General features: G+C 32.0%; 1 protein-coding gene across 3 annotated transcripts; it reads left to right on the top strand.

Annotated features, from left to right (window-relative positions):
- Positions 1-9,205: 9,205 nt before the first annotated feature.
- Positions 9,206-14,636, top strand: LOC133692672 (uncharacterized). Of its 3 annotated transcripts, none has more exons than XR_009841981.1 (4): positions 11,676-11,956; positions 12,128-12,190; positions 13,608-13,804; positions 13,910-14,636. XR_009841981.1 is itself a non-coding variant. In XM_062113778.1 (3 exons), exons 1-3 carry the CDS (start codon positions 9,312-9,314, stop codon positions 14,138-14,140), a joined length of 1,284 nt encoding a protein of 427 aa, XP_061969762.1. In that variant the 5' UTR covers positions 9,206-9,311; the 3' UTR covers positions 14,141-14,636. The 3 variants fall into 3 exon arrangements, 1 of the variants encoding a protein (XP_061969762.1); XR_009841979.1 differs by having other exon boundaries at positions 11,688-11,956; positions 12,128-12,196; XM_062113778.1 differs by lacking the exons at positions 11,676-11,956; positions 12,128-12,190 and adding an exon at positions 9,206-10,167.
- The last annotated feature ends 5,723 nt before the right edge of the window (positions 14,637-20,359 follow it).

Raw genomic sequence — 20,359 nt, 5'->3', positions numbered from 1 at the left:
TTAAGCAAAATAGTATATCAGCACTCGCCGTTGGGTAATCAAGTACTAGAGTTCTTGATTATTGTTTTGTTGTTTACATTATTAGGATGATCTCCTGATGCAATTCGAGAGTTCTAAACTAAAGTCTACCACTGATTAATATTGAGCAAGGATTGCTCACAATCTCTCCCATATATCTAAGCCAAGATTAGAAGATAAAATTGCTCAGACTGGAACATTAGTGACCAGAGGAACACATGGAAAACGAGAACCAAGTCACCGGTATCTGGTAGAATTTTGCAGCTGTGTTAAAACATTAGTACGATCTTCTTATCTTATGGCTTTTGATTTATTATAATTCCCCCCACCTTTTATGGCTTTTCTTCATAACCCAAGGGAAAACAGCATTTAGTCTTTTTCTTCAGGAAGAAGAAACTTGGTATAAAAAGATGTTTTGAAAGTTATTCGAAAGTTTTTGATTCTCATATAATATAGAAAAAGCACTTTAAAATCACAGAATATCATATACTTTCGCAACCGCAACCACATGCATAGATTATCAAAGTAATTTCACAAGCACAGGCACGACTATAACAATCACACATGACACATCTAACACCCTGCCACAACTAAAAGAGATTTCCCTTGGCCACTAGAAACAATTTACTATTCATTAGAATGAAATGACGTATTGGCATTTCCAAAAAAAAAGAAAGATGCATTATTCGTTATAGATATGTTTGAATAGTTTTTTTATTCAATATATTTATAAATCAAAAGACTACTAGAAGGTAAGGAAGGGTGAATTTGTCTTTTTATTTTTTAATATACAGTAACAATATTACATATATGACTTTATGATCAAAAGAAATTAAGTTATTATTGGCATCTTTTTAGGTTTTTTTGTAATTTTTGATTTAGTAGAGAATAATAATGTAATTTATTATTTAATTAATAATTTTTAAATAAAAAAATTGCTAGCACCTGGAAGGCACTGCATGCTTTGAGTGACGTTTGTAATGCTTTCTAATAATGAAAAATATGCTATTGCCATCTCTTTCGTTTCTTCATCATGTTTTATTCTTTGATGAGTGATACATGTTATTTAAAGGTGGCTGAATCATTTCTCTCTTCTACCTCAAAAAATGAACTCATATCTTTGTTTTTGTTAGTTTCTTCGATTCAACTTTTTTAGTTTTGATTTTTAATTTTCATCATATTTTTTGGTTAAAATTTTGTTTGTTTTTAATATAATATTTCAATTCTAATTTTCATATATAATTTTTTCAATCCAGTCCTTTTATTAAAAAAAATTTCTTGGTTTTTTTGTCAAAATTTATGTGGTTTTCAATTTTTTTTCTTTCAAATCATGTTTATGATTTTTTTGAATGAGAATAATAATAATTTCAATTTGGTCCTTCTTCTTTTCATTTCTTTTTTTCCTTTTTCTTTTGTGTTAAAGTTTTTATAGTTTTTAATTTTATTCTTCAAATCAAGTTTATAATTTTTGTTATTTTAATAATAATAATAGTGACGGTGATGATGTTGAGAGGAGTGGGAGGAGGAAAGATAACAGTACTATTATTAGTATTAATAATAATAATAATAATAATAATAATAATAATAATAATGATGTTGTTATTGATGATGATGATGATGATAGTAGTAATTATAGTAATAATACTATAACATTATTAATAATACTATTAATAATAAAAATAATAATTTATTATGATAATGATAATGATAATAATATTAATTTTTAGTTTTTTCTAAGTTCAGCAAGATCAAACTTAAGAAGAAAAAAAACTCCGTAATTTTTTTTAAGTACCAATTATAAAATCTATCAACATCCTCTTAATTTAAATATTCACTTTACTAATTAATATAATACTTTCCCTACTAACATTGTAGAATTTATTAAGGGGTTTACAACTTTTGTCAAAACAGAATAATACCCTGCTCCTCCACAACAGTCATCTTCATTTTATGGAGCACTAGCAGATTCTTCAGAATCTGAATTGACTGGTCCCGTAGAGAAAGCTAATATAATGACAACTTGGGCCATTTCTCATGGTGACGGGCACGACGCTAGTTGAGATAATAATTGAGTTTTTCGTGCTAAAAATATTGACTGGTCTGTATAATTAAGGATTTCTGGAGAGCCAGTCTTGAACCGCTTGAGGTAAAAATATTGACTGGTCTGTGTAATTAAGGATTTCTGGAGAGCCAGTCTTGAACCGCCTGAGGTAATAATTGAGTTTTTCGTGCTAAAAATCGTTGGCATAATTGTTGGTATTGGTAATGAGATCCAGGTTGTGTAATGAAATAATCCCAACTAAGAATCCATGCAATTTTGAAGGAGTAGGCAAACATCAAAGTTGGTTCATACGAGAGTTCTTGCAGGAAATAATTAAATCGAAACCTTGTTTTGCTAATGCTGGAAAAATTCTCTAGTAATTCAATAATAAACGATAATAATTTAGAAGACCTCGATTTAATTAATACCCAAGCATAACAAAAATAGAACAAGATGTTCATAAGTGGTCAACACCTAAAGTTAAAAACAAGAACAATTTATCGAATTATTTACAGATTACACAGTGAAAACTACTGAAAGAGCTATAGCTTTAAATCAATCTCTTGAAGCAATACAGTTGCGCGCTATCAGCACAAGCCATTAAAAAACACATACAAAATGAACATAAATTTCTACACATGGGAGCCGTACAAAGAGGAATTAAACCACTATTTAGACTAGGACCGGATGTTCCAATGGAGATGCTAGATCATTATTAGGAATCAATGAGTGAAACCCAGGAACAGGAGCAGCCTACTGTACCTGTTTTCCAAATTATACAGTAGCTCTAAATGACCCAGAATATGAATTGGATGGACAATACAAGAACAATCGAGTCAGCTATAAAGTAATGAATACAGCAACAATAAATCCCAGAGTATCTCCACGAGGACAGACCGTATTATTAGAAGCAAACCATGAACACACTAATACTTTTGTTCCAAAAAAAATATTTTCAACCTCAACAACAACAACAACAATATTACTTATTAGTATTAAGAAATATATATGTATTTATCTTATTTTATTTATTAAAGGTAGAAAAATATTTTCAATTTGGCCTATATAAATATCTTTATATTTAGGTTAAAGTAACACTTCAGAATATATTGATTAATAAAAACCCTAGCCTCCTTCTTTTTTATGTTCATATTCGTTTTGCGTTAATTTGGATTCCTTTGACATAGTATTAGAGATGATTTCATAGAATGAAACTTCATCTCAAACACAGGTTTCACGGATCCAACTTCGCAATGAGTTGGCTAGGGGTTTCCAGGGGGCAGCGCGCCCCCACTAGGGTTCAGGGCAAAGCGATATTCGTTCTGCTTCTGTTTCTTGGAGTGATATTCATTCTGTTTCTACAAATCTAATATTTCGTTTTCTCTTTAGTTTCTGCTACTTGGTATTTGTGTTCTGTTTCTGTAATTTTTTTGTTTTGAAGTAATCGTATAACTTTGAGAAAATATTTATTTAATCTCTGCGATATTTGTTTACTTTCTGCAATTTTGTATTTTGTTTTTCGCTACTTTTGCATTTTGGTTCTTATTGATTGTTGATTATGACTATTGAAAGAGATGACTCGCTTCAATCTGTGAGTGTGAGATTGGATTGAAAAAACTATTCGTATTGAAGTTATATGATGAGAAATTTTTTTAAAGGTAAAAAGATGTGACGATATCTTAGTGGAACTTATGTGATACCTAAGAATACTGAGAAGAGGGATTATGCTTTGATAGATGCATGGGAAGCAAACAATGCTAATATTATTACTTGGATTAACAATTATGTTGAGAATTTCATGGGTACATAGTTGGCAAAGTATAAGACAGTAAATGAGGTTTGGGATCACCTGCAAAGGTTATTCACACAATCAAATTTTGCAAAGCAGTATCAGTTAAATAATGGCATACGAGCTTTTTCACCAGAAAAATATGAGTATTCAGGAGTTCTATTTTGTTGTGAAAGATCTTTGGGATCAATTGGCTCTTATAAAATCAGTAGAATTAAAAGCATATAGTGCCTTTATTGATCGTAGAAAGCAGCAATGACTAGTACAGTTTTTAACAGCACTTCACAGTGATTTTGAAGGACTTAGAGGTTTGATTTTACATCATTCTCCATTGTCTTCTGCTGACTTTGTTGCCATTGAGTTAGTAGCTGAAGAAATACATATTCAGTCTTATTCTGAAAAGGGAATTCTTTCTGCTTTGAATCCTTTTGTACTAGCAATACCCTCTAAGCCATTCTCTAATCATTAAAATAAGCCTTATACAAGGGTTGCCTTTGATGAGTGTAGTTTTTATAAGTAGAAAAGTCATTAAAAGGCTTAGTGTCCCAAGTTGAGAAAACAGAATTAAGCTTGAAAGCCTGACAGTCGGTCACAATCTAATACTTAAAGACCACCTTAGGGATATAAACCACCACACAACAATACTGTAGTAGTGATTTCACCAGGCTCTATCACCGATCCTAGTACTCTAGCTGAGCAATTTTAGAAGTTTCTCTTCATATAACCATTATCCGCTTCTTCTTCCATGGGTCAGTTACCTTATAGTTCATCATGTATGTCACATTCTAAATGGATCTTGGATTTGATGCTTCACATCATATATCTTCAGACTCTTCATCCTTTACTTATGTGTCCCTTTCATTTTTTATTCATATTATGACTGTTGATGACACTCTCATGCCCTTAGCAGGTGTTGATTCTGTTGTCACACCTCACTTGTTTCTCCTTAATGTTTATCTTATTCTGAAACTCAGATTGAATCTTGCTTTTGTTAGTCAGTTTTGTAATTCTGATGACTATTTAGTCATTTTTTCCTCTTTGTTTTGTTATGTACAGGATCTGCAATCTCAGAAGCTGATTGGAACATGCCGTAGGGAGAATGAACTATATATTTTGAATGAGTTAAAGGTGCTAATTGTTGTTGTTGTTACATCTCCTACTATTGATTTGTCTTCTTTTTGTTTGAATCATTTCCCTTCTAGTTTTTATTTATGGCATTCTTGTCTAGGTCATGTTTCATCTTCCCGTTTGAAATTCTAGGCATCCACATGAGCTTTAGAAAATTTGCAAACTTATCATATTTCTAACTGTCGTGGATATAAACTAGCGAAAATTTTCACTTTATCTTTTAATCAAAGTATTAATGTTTCTTCTTCCCCATTTAACTTGATTCATTCTAATATATAAGGACCTACTCCTGTTGACATAAAAGGAGGGTCTCGATATTATATTTTCTTTATTGATGATCATACTCGTTATTATTAGGTCTATTTAATAAAACATCATTCTGAATTCTTTGAGATATAAAAAGCTTTTCAAGCTCTTGTCAAAACTCAATATTTTGTTGTTATCAAATGTTTTAGGTGTGATTTAGGTTGAGAATACATCTCTAATAATTTTTGTAAGTTGCTTTTCTTAGATGAAACCATTCATCAAACTTCATGTACAGATACTTATGAGCAAAATGGAGTTGCTGAAAGAAAACATAAGCACATTGTCAAAATTGATCGTTTTCTCTTGTTGTCTACTTCTGTTCTTAGTGAGTTTTAGAGAGAAGCTATCCTTATTACTGTAAGTTTGATTAATACAATTTCATCTTCTCATACTTTAGGTTTTTCTCTTTTTAAAAAGTTATATGGGTATGCCCCTGATTATTCCTCCTTTAGAGTTTTTTATTGTACTTGTTTTGTTCTTTATCCTTATGTAGAACACAATAAGTTGTCTGCTCAATCTGTTATTTGTGTCTTTCTTACAAATGGTGAAGGTAAAAAAGGTATTGTTGCTTTAATCTAGTAACGCAGAAACTTCATGTGTCTTATCATGTTGTATTTCTTGAGCATATACCCTTCTTTTCTATTACATGCACTACTCATAGCTTGATTAAATCTGATCTTATTCATATAAATCTTTTTTCATAGGATTCTGATAGTTTATCATCTCAAGGTCCTAGTACCTCAAATACCCATTCCCATGTTCAACAAATTTGTACTCATCATTATGTAGGTACGGACACTTTACTCTCTGGCACACCTGAAGTTCTATTCTCATCTACAATCTCCCAAGCTTCATCTGAGATTGTGGATCCATATTTACGTCAATTCATATGTATTTATAAGTCCACAAAGCTACCAAATTTTGCGTATTCTTGTTATTCTTCATCATTTACTTTCTTTTTTAGCTTTTATTCATTGTCTCTCTAAGCTTTCTTCCTATAAAAAAAAAGGCACTTTTTTATCCTCTTTGGCAACAAACTATGAATGAGGAACTTATTGCTTTGCATAAAACATATAATTGAGATTTGATTCCTCTAGTCCTAGTACGAGTGTTATTGGTTGTTGAGCAATACAAAGCTAGGTTGATTGCAAAAGGATACTCTTAACAATATGGTATGGATTATGAGGAGACATTTGCCCCAATTGCAAAAATGACTACCATTGGTACTCTTATTGTCGTAGTTTCAGTTCATCAGTGGCATATCTCTTAACTTGATGTTAAAAATATCTTCTTGAATGAAGATATTTAAGAAAAAGTTTATATGGCACCCCATCTTAATGGTTACATGACTCTAGATATGTTTGTAAGCTCAAGAAAGCATTATATGGATTCAAACACGCACCTCGTACTTGGTTTGAAAATTTTTTTGTTGTGATCTTGTTTCTTGGATTTATTTCTAATAGTCATGATTCTATTCTTTTTATTAAATGCATTGATACAAATCGTATCATTTTGTCTTTATATGTTAATGATATGATTATTACTAGTGATGACATTGATGGTATTTCAGTTTTGAAGATAGAGTTGGCTAAAAAGTTAAAAAAAAAAAAAAGATTTAGGTTGTCTTCAATATTTCATGGGTATTGAGGTAGCTTACTCACCTAGAGGTTACCTTCTTTCTCAGTTGAAATATGTTGTAGATATTCTTGAGCGGGTTAAACTTATTAATAATAAGACTTTAGATACTCTCACTGAGGTTAATGTAAGGTATTATTCTTCTGATGGTTTACCTTTGACAGATCCTACTTTATACCGTACTATTGTTGAGAGCTTGGTATATCTCATTATTACTCGTCCAGGTATTGCATATGTTGTTCATGTTGTTATTCAGTTTGTTGTTTCTCCTACTACCGTTCACTGGGTAGTTATTCTTTGTATTTTGCAATATCTTCGGGGTATAGTCTTTTAAAATCTTTTACTTTCATCCACCTACGTGCATACTTTGATGCTGATCATAGTAGTGATCCCATAAATTTCAAGTTTATTACTAGTTTCTGTATCTTTTTATATGATTCTCTTATTTCTTAGAAAGGTAAAAAACAATTTATTGTTTTTCAGTCTTCAACTGAAGCAGAATATCATGTTATCACATCTATTACTAAAAAGATTGTTTTGTTGCGTTAGTTACTTGCGGATATGGGAGTTTCTCTTTCTCATCCTGCTCTTATATATTGTGACAACTAGAGTTATATTCAGATTGCTCACAACTCGGTTTTTCATGAATGAATTAAGCATATTGAGATTGATTGTCATCTTACTCATCATCATCTTAAACACGACACCATTACTCTGCATTTTGTTTCTTCTTCTTTGCAGATTGTAGATTTCTTTACCAAATCGCATTTTATTTCTCACTTTTGTTTTTCTAGTTGGTAAAATCTTGATATTTGTAACTGCCACATTATGAGTTTGATGGGAGATTTAAAAAATATATATATATATATTTATCTTATTTTCTTTATTAAAAGTAAAATAGTATTTTCAGTTTAACCTATATAAATCTTTTTGTATTTAGATTAAAGTAACACTTTAGAACATAATGATTAATAAAAACTCTAGCCTCTTTCTCTCTTATGTTTGTATTTTGTGTTAATTTGGGGATTCTTTTAATAATTAGTAGTAATAGTAATAGTAACAATAGTTAGTAATAATTCATTATTTAGAATTGTATTTAATGGGGATTGAGTTTCACTATTTTTTAACTTATCGTATTTCATGTCTAATAACTCTAGTTACAAGTTTGAAAAGTTGATGTTGTTTGATGTTCTTTTTTATTATTTGTCTTTTTTTTTCATCGTTTAATATTAGTTTTTTAAAATAAAAAAAGCTTTATAGTTTTCTTAAATTTCTTTTACATTGCGTTAATATGATCACATAACTTACGCTACAAATTTTGCGGTTAACACAAGCTAACTCGCTTTTTATTACTCAACTTACATATCTACACTGCCATACAAGTTTACTTTATCCTGATTTTTTTATTTATTTCTTTATTCAAGTACATACTATCAATAGTTTTTGGACATATTTTTTTTTATTTTTATTATTGTTATCAATTTTTTTATTGTTTAACTAAAATAAAATCTATTTATGAAGCTTGATCAGGCTATAATCTATTTATGAAGCTTGATCAGAAATTAAAATCTGTTTTTTTTTTCGCAAAGAAAACGGGTCCAAAAATTTGTTTACATGCTTCGGAGTGGGTCTAGTTTCTGAGATGGTTGCTCCACAACTCCAAGCTCGGAGCGCAGATGTTGTAATGTTGGTATTCCCAATTAACACTTGGAGTTTATGGATCTCGTCCATTAATTTAGTTTCTATTTGTTTTTATATTTTAAAAATATTTATAAAAAAAATTAAAATTTTTATTTTTTTAAATTAATATCTTTTAATATTTCTATATTATTTTGATGCATTAATATTAAAAATAATTTTTTAAAATAACAAATATTATTTTAATATATTTTCAAATAAAAAATAATTTAAAAAACAACTATATATATATATATATATATATATATATATATATATATATATATATATATATATATATATATATATATATATACTCCCAAACAGATTTTCTAAAAAGTTGAAGGTGAATTTCGGAGAGGATTTGAGTAAGATGAACATAAGAACCGGGCAGGGACTCCAGTTTAATAACCCTAATCCAACAGATGGCCCACCCGCCACTTTATGCCAGACATTAATTTCTGCGGGTGTTTGGACCGCCTTTACATTTTCAAAAATTTTATTTTGTTTAATTATGTTATGTTAAAAATAAATTTTTAAAAATATTATTTTAATATATTTTTAAATAAAATTTATCTTATAAAGCACCAGTTTCTCAGACAACTTCTACTTCAACAAGTCCCATTCCTGTAGCCACCATCTCAACACCTGATTTCTGTTTATTACAAATCATTAGCCACTGCCACTACAAGATTTCTGGTGTTCAGAGGCACCAGCATGGCTTCCGTGGTGATCTCGCGTAGACTCCCTCTTAAGTCACTAAAACCCTCTCCTCCATCTATTTCCTCCCTTTTCATCTCCCATAGACCCCAAAACCACACCCTTGATTCTAAGTCCACTCTTCCTCAACGACCCTTAAACCCTAATCTCAATCTCTCTAATTACTTGTCAAGCTATCCTGCTGGTTCCTCCATTCTTGAACACCAATCAGATCCAAAACCCACAAATCTTACTCTCAATTTTATTAGATCACACTCATATTCAGGTACTAAAACCAAAGATCATGACTTTATTCGGTCAACAATGAAAAACCCTAGAATTTTCTCTGCACATAGTATTGGACAAGCCCAAAGTTCAGTTCAAAACCCTGGTTTCAAGCAAAAGGTTTCTATTTTTGCAAAACCCATGAATTCAAGTTTGGATTTTAAGTTAAAAAATCCTAGATATATTGGGTTATTGAACCCAAAGCACAGATATTTTTCAAGTTCAGGTTCATCATCAGATTCTGATGAACCCCAAGACCAAAGTGAGTATCCAAGCCAAAACCCTGATTTAAAACACCAAGAAATTGAGGGTCTAACTGTAGAAAGAGACCTCTCAGCTTTAGCCAATGAGACCAGAGAGGTTTTAGAAAGGACGATGAAGAACATATATGGTTTGAGCAGAGCTGTTGCTGTTCTGGGTCTGGTTCAACTTGGACTTGGAGCTTGGATTTCTTATGTTACTAAAGCGACACCAATGACTGAGGTGTCAATTCAAAGTTTTGTGGCATTCGGATTTCCTTTTACGTTGGCATTTAAGTTGAGGCAAACATTGAAGCCAATGCTCTTCTTCAGAAAGATGGAGGAGCTAGGTAGGTTGCAAATTTTGACTTTAACTCTTCAGGTTACTAAAAATTTGAATATCTTCTTTGTGAGGGTTCGTGGGGTTTCTTTCTTTTGTATTGCTGGGATGTCTGTTGGATTGTTGTTCACTCTACTGTCAAGATGATTTCTTCCATTTTGAATTTTTAATTGTCAGTTATCGTTATAAACAAATGTACTTCTCATGGTTGGATTTTCTTGAATGTTTTGCTTCTTTGAAGATGTAAAAGATTTACAAATTTGTGTTTGCTATACTTGCTATACATGTTAGAGATGTCCCAAACAGAAGGATCTGTTACGCTGGTGGCCATTTTGGGTACAAAATGTGCGGGTCATTTTTGGCCAAGTCTATTTCTGGCTTTGCTCTCGAATAAACCTCTTATGTGACAAATTATCTCTCTTAACCATTTTGATCACGAAAGTAATGATTTGATAGCTTTTAGGGAAATCTGAATGGCATCGACATTATTTGTAGCACTTCCAATTATGGGATTTATGCCTTGTAGCTCCTCTGGGATTCAATTTCAGTCTGTGTAGCTCATCTTCATGTGTGCATGAGTCTTGAATTTTTAGTCCTTGGACGTTTTCAATGGTTAATTTGATAGTCTCAGCTATTTTTCTACTCTTGCTTCATTTTCTCCTTGGCTTAGCTCTTAGGTGAGCTTTTAACTGCCACGAATTGAGGATAGATTCATGTTGTTGGTCAGGGGTTGTCCAAACTTCCAAACAGGTCCAAGTGGATTCTTTCCCTTTTTAACTGCTTGGCTTTGGACCGAACAGCTCGCTTTTGATTGCTTCCTGTTTTGCAATTCACTAACCAGAGAGAAAAGGGGCCTCCGTAAGTCACTCTGAAACGATATGAACAAGAGAGGGACGAGGTACTTGATAGTGACTGAGCATAAACGTTCGATTCTTGTAGAGACTGAGCAAAAACGTTCTTTTTTATTGAAAACGGAGCTCAAAGCCCTTTAAAAAAACCTTTGATTAAAGGAGGTAACTTAAACTCAATCATGTTGAAATATAAAATTGAATACAAACTCATTAGAGGGTTACTAATTGTCCAATGATCTGTATCAAGGGTGTTTTTTGACAAATCGAAGTTGGCTAACCAGTTTGCCGTTGCATCTAGCTTCACGAAAAGCACGTTACTTTAACTACTCACTCTCTTGTCAGCAAATCCTTTGCTTTGGATATCAGCAAAATTTACGTCAACTTTTTTTAGATTCCTGTGTTATGAGATTGACCACAAGCATGGAATCTGACTTTAGAATTAGCTTTCGAATACCTAAAATCTAAGCAAGCTCAAGACCTTTTAATATTGCCCATAATTCTACTCTGACAGATGAACAGATGCTCATGTTGATTGTGAAACCCTCAATCCAAGAACCGAGTCAATCTCTAATCAAGCCTCCCTGCAGGTCCCAGGTTTGAAAAGGTGTTTGGAGTTGTGGTTGCAGGTAAACTGAGCCTCAATTTCTGAAAATCAATTTTCATTTGTTTTTGGGTGCATTCTTTCTCTTTAAAAGCGCTCTATCTCGCCTTTATGGACAAAAATTTTATAAAGAAGAAAATTATTGGAAAAAAATACCAAAATATCCCGCAGATCTGAAAATCTTGCTTCTTATTGCTACCCATTTTTGAGATATATCATTATTATCTCATTCCCAACTTTTCAACCTTGTTATTCCCCTTTGTTCCCTTCTTTCATCTTGATATTCTTCTAACTTGCCTCCTTCTATTTCTACGAGAGTTTACCTTGCCAGACTCGTTCAATAAAAAGTAATTTTCAGTGATTAATAAGCTCATTCATCAAAGCTTTGTATTTTTTTTCCTGTAAATTGAAATCTTATATCCCTGCACCCCCTTCTTCATTCATCTTCAAGTCAGATCAAATTCAACGTAGATTTTTATATGATGTTTCTAACATTTCTTTGCTTTTTTGGTTTGCAGAAGTAAACAGCAGATTCGTAGTAAACAGCAGATTCGTGTTGGGGAAACTCAAATGAGAGAAGAGTAACCGTGAATTTCTTCTTTATCCCATCTTAAAATTTATTTTAATTAACTACAAATATTAATTTGTGTGATGCTTCATTAATTTTTTTTTATTGTGGTTACATGTCAATATTGTTAATTAACTACAAATTATTGCACTCGTTTGCAACTTGTTCTTGAAAGTAGATTATTTTTCTTTATACATTTTTTTTCTCTGTTTAAATTACGCATGTTTTATGGAGTTTTGAATGTTTGATTAATTTATTAACATGGGTTTTGTCTGCTCTAAAATGAGTTTCCTTTTAATTCGGCTAATAGTTGGATAATTGATGCTTCTTTGTTTTATTTTTGTATATAGAGGGAAAGAAGTGTATTTTGTTTTGTGATGATTGAATTAAAGTGTTGTGTAATTGATGAAGTTTTGAGCATTTTTTTTCATACAGAAGAGTAAATAATCATCTTGTTTGTTACAAACAAAAGTCATGAATTGCATATTGGGCTTGATTTGTGAAAAGCAGTGTTTAAAGTCTTGAATTGCAGATTGAGTTTGATTTGTAGAAAGCAATGTTTAAAGTCTTGTATTGCAGATTGAATTTGATTTGTAAAAAGCAGTGTTTGCTATAACCAGGTAAAGTAGTTGCGATTGAAACAAAGGAGGGAAAGTCGCATTAATTATTTTAAGTACTGAGTCAATAAACAAAGCCTAACACCCCTATCCTTTCTGAATAAATTCATTTGGTCTGTACTATATGACTTTGATGCTAGCTCTGATAAATGTCCTTCATGCTTTCTATTTGTTATTGAGGGAAACAAGACACTAGAAAAGGCATCTAATTAAACAGAACTGAAATTCACTTTAAAAAAATTAACAAGAACAATTGTTGCTCCAAAAATAACCCCAACAAATAGATAAGATAGTTTTAAAACTTGAAATCCAATTAGCAGAAAGCCAGGGAAAGAACAAATTAAAATTCACTGTTGATTTTTACAGTAAGCAAGCATGTGACATGCCTATAGTCATCTTTATAATTACCCCTCATAGCCTGCTATTTTTTGAACTGTTTTGTCTTACAAATTATTAAAACTATATTGTATCAACACCTCATGCTTTTAGTTTTCCTTAAATAAGGGTTATTAAAGTGTGCTTTATTAAATATATTCAATAAACTAAAGTGTTCCACAACAAGCATTTTGTACTTTGCAGTTTTTCTTATTATTTATAATAAGTATTTTGTATTTGTGTTAATGCTAATTTTTGCATATACGTATAATATCATTGCTTGTTTTCTTTTGTTAAATGTTTTAAAAGATACAATAGAAGGTCTTGAATCTATGGATAAAGCTGCTTGGATAAAGGAAATGTTGCATATATTTTGTGACCTATGTATTAAGGCCATTGATATGGGAATGAGACCTAATATCCATTTTGATAAAACAGGATGGAAATTTCTTATAACATCATTCAAAGAACAAACCGGCCATGCATTCACTAAAACACAACTGGAAAAAAAATGGGATGGATGCAAAAAGGATTGGAGCATATGGACAAAGTTGATTTCTGAAACTGATGTGGGCTGGAGTAGTGAATTAGGAACAAATTTAGCTAGCGATGAGTGGTGGAAAGCAAAAATTCAGGTTAATTCCTCATGATCCTAACAATTTCATTTGTTGTTGTTAGATTTCATAAATTTTTTTTTAATACATGATGTTGTATTAATTATTTTTATTTCTTTTATGTAGGAAATTAAAGGAGCCAAAAAATTTAGACATGTTGGTATTGAACCATCTTTGAAGATTAAATTTGACATAATGTATTCCAGCATTGCTGCTATTGAAGAATATGTGTGGGCTCCATCATCAGGAGTACTTGGTGGAAATGATATAATCCATTCATTAACAAGGTCAACATTGATGGTACTGATATGGAAGAAAGAAGCGATGATTCAGAGGAGGATGAGATTTGAAATTTAGAGAATGACATGTCTCGAATGGTTGGCAGGGTGAATATGTCGAGCAGCAACAACATAAAAAGTAGTGGTAAAAGAAAAGAAAGAGATCTCTCTAAGGTTCGAGGTAGAAAGAAGAAGACATCTGGAATTGGTGTTCAACTGCTGTCACGGTGGAATCAACTACTTGAGAGTATGTCGACTAGAAGTAATTTCACTTCTTTACATATGGATCGGCAAGACTGTAGTATTCCCGAGGTGATGGCTGAGCTCTAATCAATTCCTGGAGTTTCAATTGATGATGATTTTCATGACTTTGCTACGAAGTATCTGAGTTTAAGAAGGAAAAGAGAAATGTGGTTTAGTATGGGTGGTCTTGAAGAGAAGTTGAAATGGTTGAAGCGAATGTATGCACGAAGTAAACGTGCTTAGCTAATATGATATGATTTTATTTTCTAAAGTGTTAACTTAATAACTATGTTAAAGTGCTAGCTAAATTTAATGTGTTATATTATTTGACATGCTTGATAATTTATTTATACATGTTTACATTTGCATAATAATGAGCGGACGGTTTTAAAAAGAATAGTTTTCATTTGCAGAAGTTGGTTTCATTCATTGTATTATTCAACATTTGAAGTTGTAAGATGTGAGCATATCCATTTCGGTTGTTTTTAATTGCTTTGTATCTTTATTTAAATGTTGTTGTAGTTATGGACTTCTTATGTGAGTTATTAGATTGTTGAGTTGCCAGTATTTGTTTTTATTCGGATTGTAATTTAAGAGATTAGTTGTTGTTCCAAAACAGATTCTCTTTTACGGATGTTGTGTTATTGCATTGTTTAGATCAATGTCGATTTAATGTAAACATGTAATATTTTAGTGAGTATAACTATTTACCATAAATATATAACACTTTTAATGTTACGAATGTTTGTTTCAATAATTCAATGTGTATGTTTGTTGTGAATATTGGTGGAAATAAATATTACAAAGTGCAACGTTTTGAATGAAAAATTTATTGGAAGAAATCATGTTACGGTGTGTGACTTTTAATATAATACCATACTTTAAAAAATAAGGAAGGAAGCCTTGTATAATAGTAGCTTTATTACCTAAATAAGATGGATGCCAGCATAATAAAAAATGAAAAGTAGGAGAATGATAATAAAGGTGAAGACAATCGACTAGCACAAAAAAAAATATGAAAAGAAGAAAATAAATGGTAAAAAAGTAAAGGATGACCAAATGCTGCAAATGAATGTCTATTTGACAAAAGCTGCCAATAAAAATTGTGCATGTGATAGCTTTTAGAGTGTAACAGGTCATACAAGCAAAAATTCCAAAATGTAGAGACAAAGAATCTTAAATAATATAGACAAAAATATAAGGATGAAGAATCTTAAATAATAAAGACACGACAATAATTTGCTAGAAACCACATGAAAGTAACAAGATGTCTGATACAAAAGAACATCCATATTTAAATTTTACAGCTCATACATGTCAGAACTTGTGCAGACAATTATATTAAAAGCAAAACATGTACAAAAGATATGTAGATATGTTTATTTCAGCAATGTCGACAAACAAATTGAAATTGTTTATGCAAGGCATCATTTACTTTTTTTTCTATATAAGAAGGGATACTTCTATCATGTATTCCAATAACATAACTATCTTCAGAACAAAAATCTCAACTGCATTTGTTACAAGCAAGTGAAACGTCTTCTTAGGCGTAATAGGTTTGTGATAAAGTTATTATTTCCAAGTCTTTGATTTTTTTTATTATTGAATGATATTAAATTGGATTTATAGTATTTTATTAATAACCAATCATTTTTTTTAATTTACATGAAATTAAAAATATGAATGATCCACGGTTGAATGCCATATTAATAAAAAAAATTGATGACGATTATGATAATGTAATGAACCGCATTGTAGACCATATTAATTATCTTAGTTGTGAAGGTAGTGGTGCCTCAGTTTCTGATACTGGAGATGACAATGATGGAAACGACAACAACAACAATGACGATGATAGTAATGATGATGACGATGACAGTGATGATGATGGTGATTTTTTTTAAGGAGACAGTTTGATATGAAAAAATTAATTATATGCACGACTAGAGCTATAAACATGTATTTTATTAATTATATGCATAAAGAACCATGTATGGTTTCATACAGTACAAGGATGCGTTTGTTGAATGAAGTTTTAAGAGGTTATTGGAAACGATGTGTTAACATGTTTAGGATGAACACAACAACTTTGTTGAGTTTGTGTAATGACTTAGAAATACATAATGACTTAAAACCTTCAAGAAGAATGAGTGTTATTGAAAAGGTGGCAATGTTTCTATTTATAATAGCAATAGAGGCATCAAATAAGGAAATGCAGAAGAGATTTCAACATTCAAGTGAAACTATTAGTAGATGTATAAAAGAAGTTCTTACATCATTATGTTTGTTTGTTGTAGAAGTCATAAAACCAGTAGATCCACAATTTACCAACACCCCAAGAGAAATTGCAATGAATCCAAGATATATGTCGTATTTCAAGGTAAGACAAAAAAAATTATGTTGTTTAAATGAATATCAATTATTTTATTAATGTTTCTAATTACTTACATTATTATTTTTCCTGTAGAATTGTATCGGTGCAATTGACAGCACACATGTTCGTATCTGCATATCATCTGATAATTAAATTCTATTTATTGGAAGAAAAGGTGTACCGATACAAAATGTCATGGTTGCTTGTAGTTTCAACATGCAGTTCATGTTTGTGTATGCAAGATTGGAAGACAGTGCACACGATACTCGTATTTTTCTTGAGGCTATTGACAGTAGTAGTATAAAATTTTCAAAACCACCGGAAGGTTGTGATTTGATATTAAATCGAAAAGCTGATAATTGAAGTTAGATAATATTCTTTTTTAGTTATTGAAAAAAATTAGCATGTTGTTCTTATTTGCAGGAAAATACTATTTGGTTGATGTCGGATATCTCAATGAGTTTAAGTGTTTAGGTCCCTATAAAAACGAGAGGTATCACTTACAAGATTTTAGGCGTCGTGGACAACCAAGTGGTTGGGATTAAGTGTTTAATCGTGCATATTCATCCCTACATAACGTGATAGAGCGTTCTTTTGGGATATGGAAATAGAGGTGGAGAATTTTACAAAGCATGTCTGCTTATCCATATAAAACGCAAGTTGATATTGTAGTTGCATCAAGGGCACTACATAACTATATTAGAAAGAAATTGCAAGATGATGAGGTTTTTGTTGAATATGATCGCAATCTCAATTTTATTCTAGATAACTTTTTACCTGATATTGTAGCTCGCTCAAATAGTCAATGATCACAAAAGCCTTCACATATGGATTTTATACGCGATAGAATTGCAAATAGTGTGATGAGACAATAAAAGAAAAACATAATGTACAAGGATTATTCATTTCGTTATCTAATCAAAATTATTAATCTACAATATTTTGCAATTATATACATATATATACACACATTAATTATATATGGATGTATATTCTTTTAAGTAATTTCACAATCAAACCTTAATATAAAAGACATATTAATCAAACACATACAACTGTTTTTTGTTCAACCTCAATTTTAATCATAATTTTAACCAAACACTAAAATTTTTTAAACAAACCACAACAAAAGTGATTTTTATAAAACTGCTTTTTTGAAATCACAGTCATAGAAACAACCACATTAACGAACACATATTTTTACTGATATGTTCATTCCATTGTAGGATACAACCAAACAACCATGTACAAATGTTTATTCCTATCAACCAAATTGTCGTCTGCATTGCTAATGTCAGTAAACAAAACATTTTATGGCACCAATAATGTTGTTCCCTATCAAGTGGCATTCCCTAAAAACTTTGGAGTTCCTGCCCTTCCAAACATACCATATGCTACTCCAAAAAGAACTGACCAAGGCGTTCCTTTATTAGTGCATTCGCTGGAAACAAGATTATTTATTAGTCACGATATTAATTCTGCACCAAAAAAATTCCTCCTATCACTTGGCTTAACAAGGACTCGCCAAACATTTGTAGCTAGGGGATAGTTCTGTACAGCATGAAGAACAGATTCTAGTTCTAATGGGCAACTATGATGGTAAGGAGCTTCTGTAAGGTGCCTACTAGCCCGATTTGCATCAGTCATCAAACAGTCATGGGCAACTACTTGGAGAAAAGCTTTGATTCTCTCCGGGCCTGTCCATTGCCATATCAATTTCCATAGGGGCTCCAAGTAACAATGACTCCTCGTCGTAGATGCCTGCAGATCATAAGCAGACTGGACTGTAAACAGACCACGAGGGCAGCTATGCCAATACAATAAATCAGTATCCATCGCACTGGAAGGGGGAGGATAGTTGGCCAGAACCATAACTACCTGCTGCATAAGGAGTAAATGGGCAAATGAGTTCCATTTCCGCTGATTATCATGTACCATGTCTGCCACAATAGCATTCATTAAAGTCTCAATAATATCTTGCACTGCATGGTAGATAATTTCAGAGGTATTAGAGGCTTATATAGTCGTTAACTTCAGGATCTATAAGATTAGTCGAGGTACGTATAAGCTGGCCCGGACAACCACATTAATTTAAAAAAAATAATATCTTGCACTGCATGTTCTAATAACAACCCAAAACCTTCTAACTAGCTATCCCTCCAAAATCTAACACCCACTCTGCTCCCTATAGACCAACCAGTACTCTAAAAAATCTGAGGCCACACCTTGCATATAGCCTTCCATAACGGGGGAATCTTTTCCTTTAGCCTGCACTGAAAGAATCTAATCCTGAGACTTGACATGTTTATCCCGAAGAACCTTTGCCCAAAGACTAGTAGTATCATGAATAATACTCCATCCCAACTTCATAATAAAGCCTTGTTCATTGAGTGCATACTTCTAAGGCCTAAACCTCCTTCTAGCTTAGGTTGACATAGAGTTTTCCAATTAAAGAGATGAAGTTTACCTCTGTCATCAACACTTTCCCATATAGAACTACGACACCTTTTTTCAATCTCATAGCATAGAGGTTTTGGAAGTATTGAAGATTGCATAGGAGATAAAGGTATTGTTGCAAGCACTAATTTGCATAGCGTAATTCTCCCCGCTAATGACAGATTAGTAGATTTCCAACTGGCCAACTTTTTACTCATATTCTCATATATGTGTGCTTGGCAATTCTCTGGTGTAAGAGCGGACCTCCCAAATAATTACCCGGGTCATTGGTAATAGAAAAACCACTAGCACGACTAATAGATTTTGCTAGGGTGGGAGAAACATTCTTAGAGAAAAAAAATTCTAGTTTTGCAAACACTCATTTTCTGCCTCGAAACATCACAAAATAAGTTCAAACAGTGTAATACTCGGTTCATCTAAACTTCAATAGCTTCTATAAATAGTAACATGTCATCCCCGATGCAAAGATGGGAGATATTAGGGCCTCTCCTACTGACCTTAAAGGGTTTCCAAGAACCACATTCAACCTCTTTACTGATAAGCTGAGGTAGTCTCTCTAAACACAACACAAAAATGTATGGGGAGAGAGGATCTCCTTGTCTAATCCCTCTCGATAGAGTGAGATTCAGATATGGGTTTAATTCGTTCCATAGAACTCTTAAGAAAGCTGATTCAATACACTTCATCACAAGATCAACTAACTGAGAAAGAAAACCAGCATCCATCAAAGTATCTCTGATGAAATCTAATCTAAAACGATCATAAGCCTTTTCTAGGTCCATTTTAATTGCCATATAACCTTTTCTCCCTTTAAAATTTCTCATAGAATGGATTACTTCCTGAGCCACCACTATATTATCAAGTAATATGTCTTCCAGGCAAAAAACTACTCCAATTAATAGAGATCAGTTTTGGCATCAGGAATTTAAGGTGATTAACCAGAGGTTTCTTCAGTATTTTGAAATTGACATTGCATAGGCCTATAGGCCGAAACTGGTACAGATACTCTGGTTTCAGCACCTTTGGAATTAAAACCAGGGATGTCTGGTTAATCTTAGATACATCAGTTTTTCCTTCAATAACATTTTTGATAAACTTGCAAACAGCAGCCCACTATATTCCATTGAGTCTGATAAAAATAAGGTTGACAATTGTTTGGACCTGGAGCTTTAAAAGGTTTCATATCAAACAATGCCTCCTTTCTGTGACTGAATCTAGCAGATG

The sequence above is a fragment of the Populus nigra genome, chromosome 1 (genome assembly GCF_951802175.1).
Source record: "Populus nigra chromosome 1, ddPopNigr1.1, whole genome shotgun sequence".
NCBI lineage: Eukaryota > Viridiplantae > Streptophyta > Magnoliopsida > Malpighiales > Salicaceae > Populus > Populus nigra.
The sequence above is the reverse complement of the archived record's forward strand: the minus strand, read 5'-3'. Positions and strand labels throughout refer to the sequence as shown.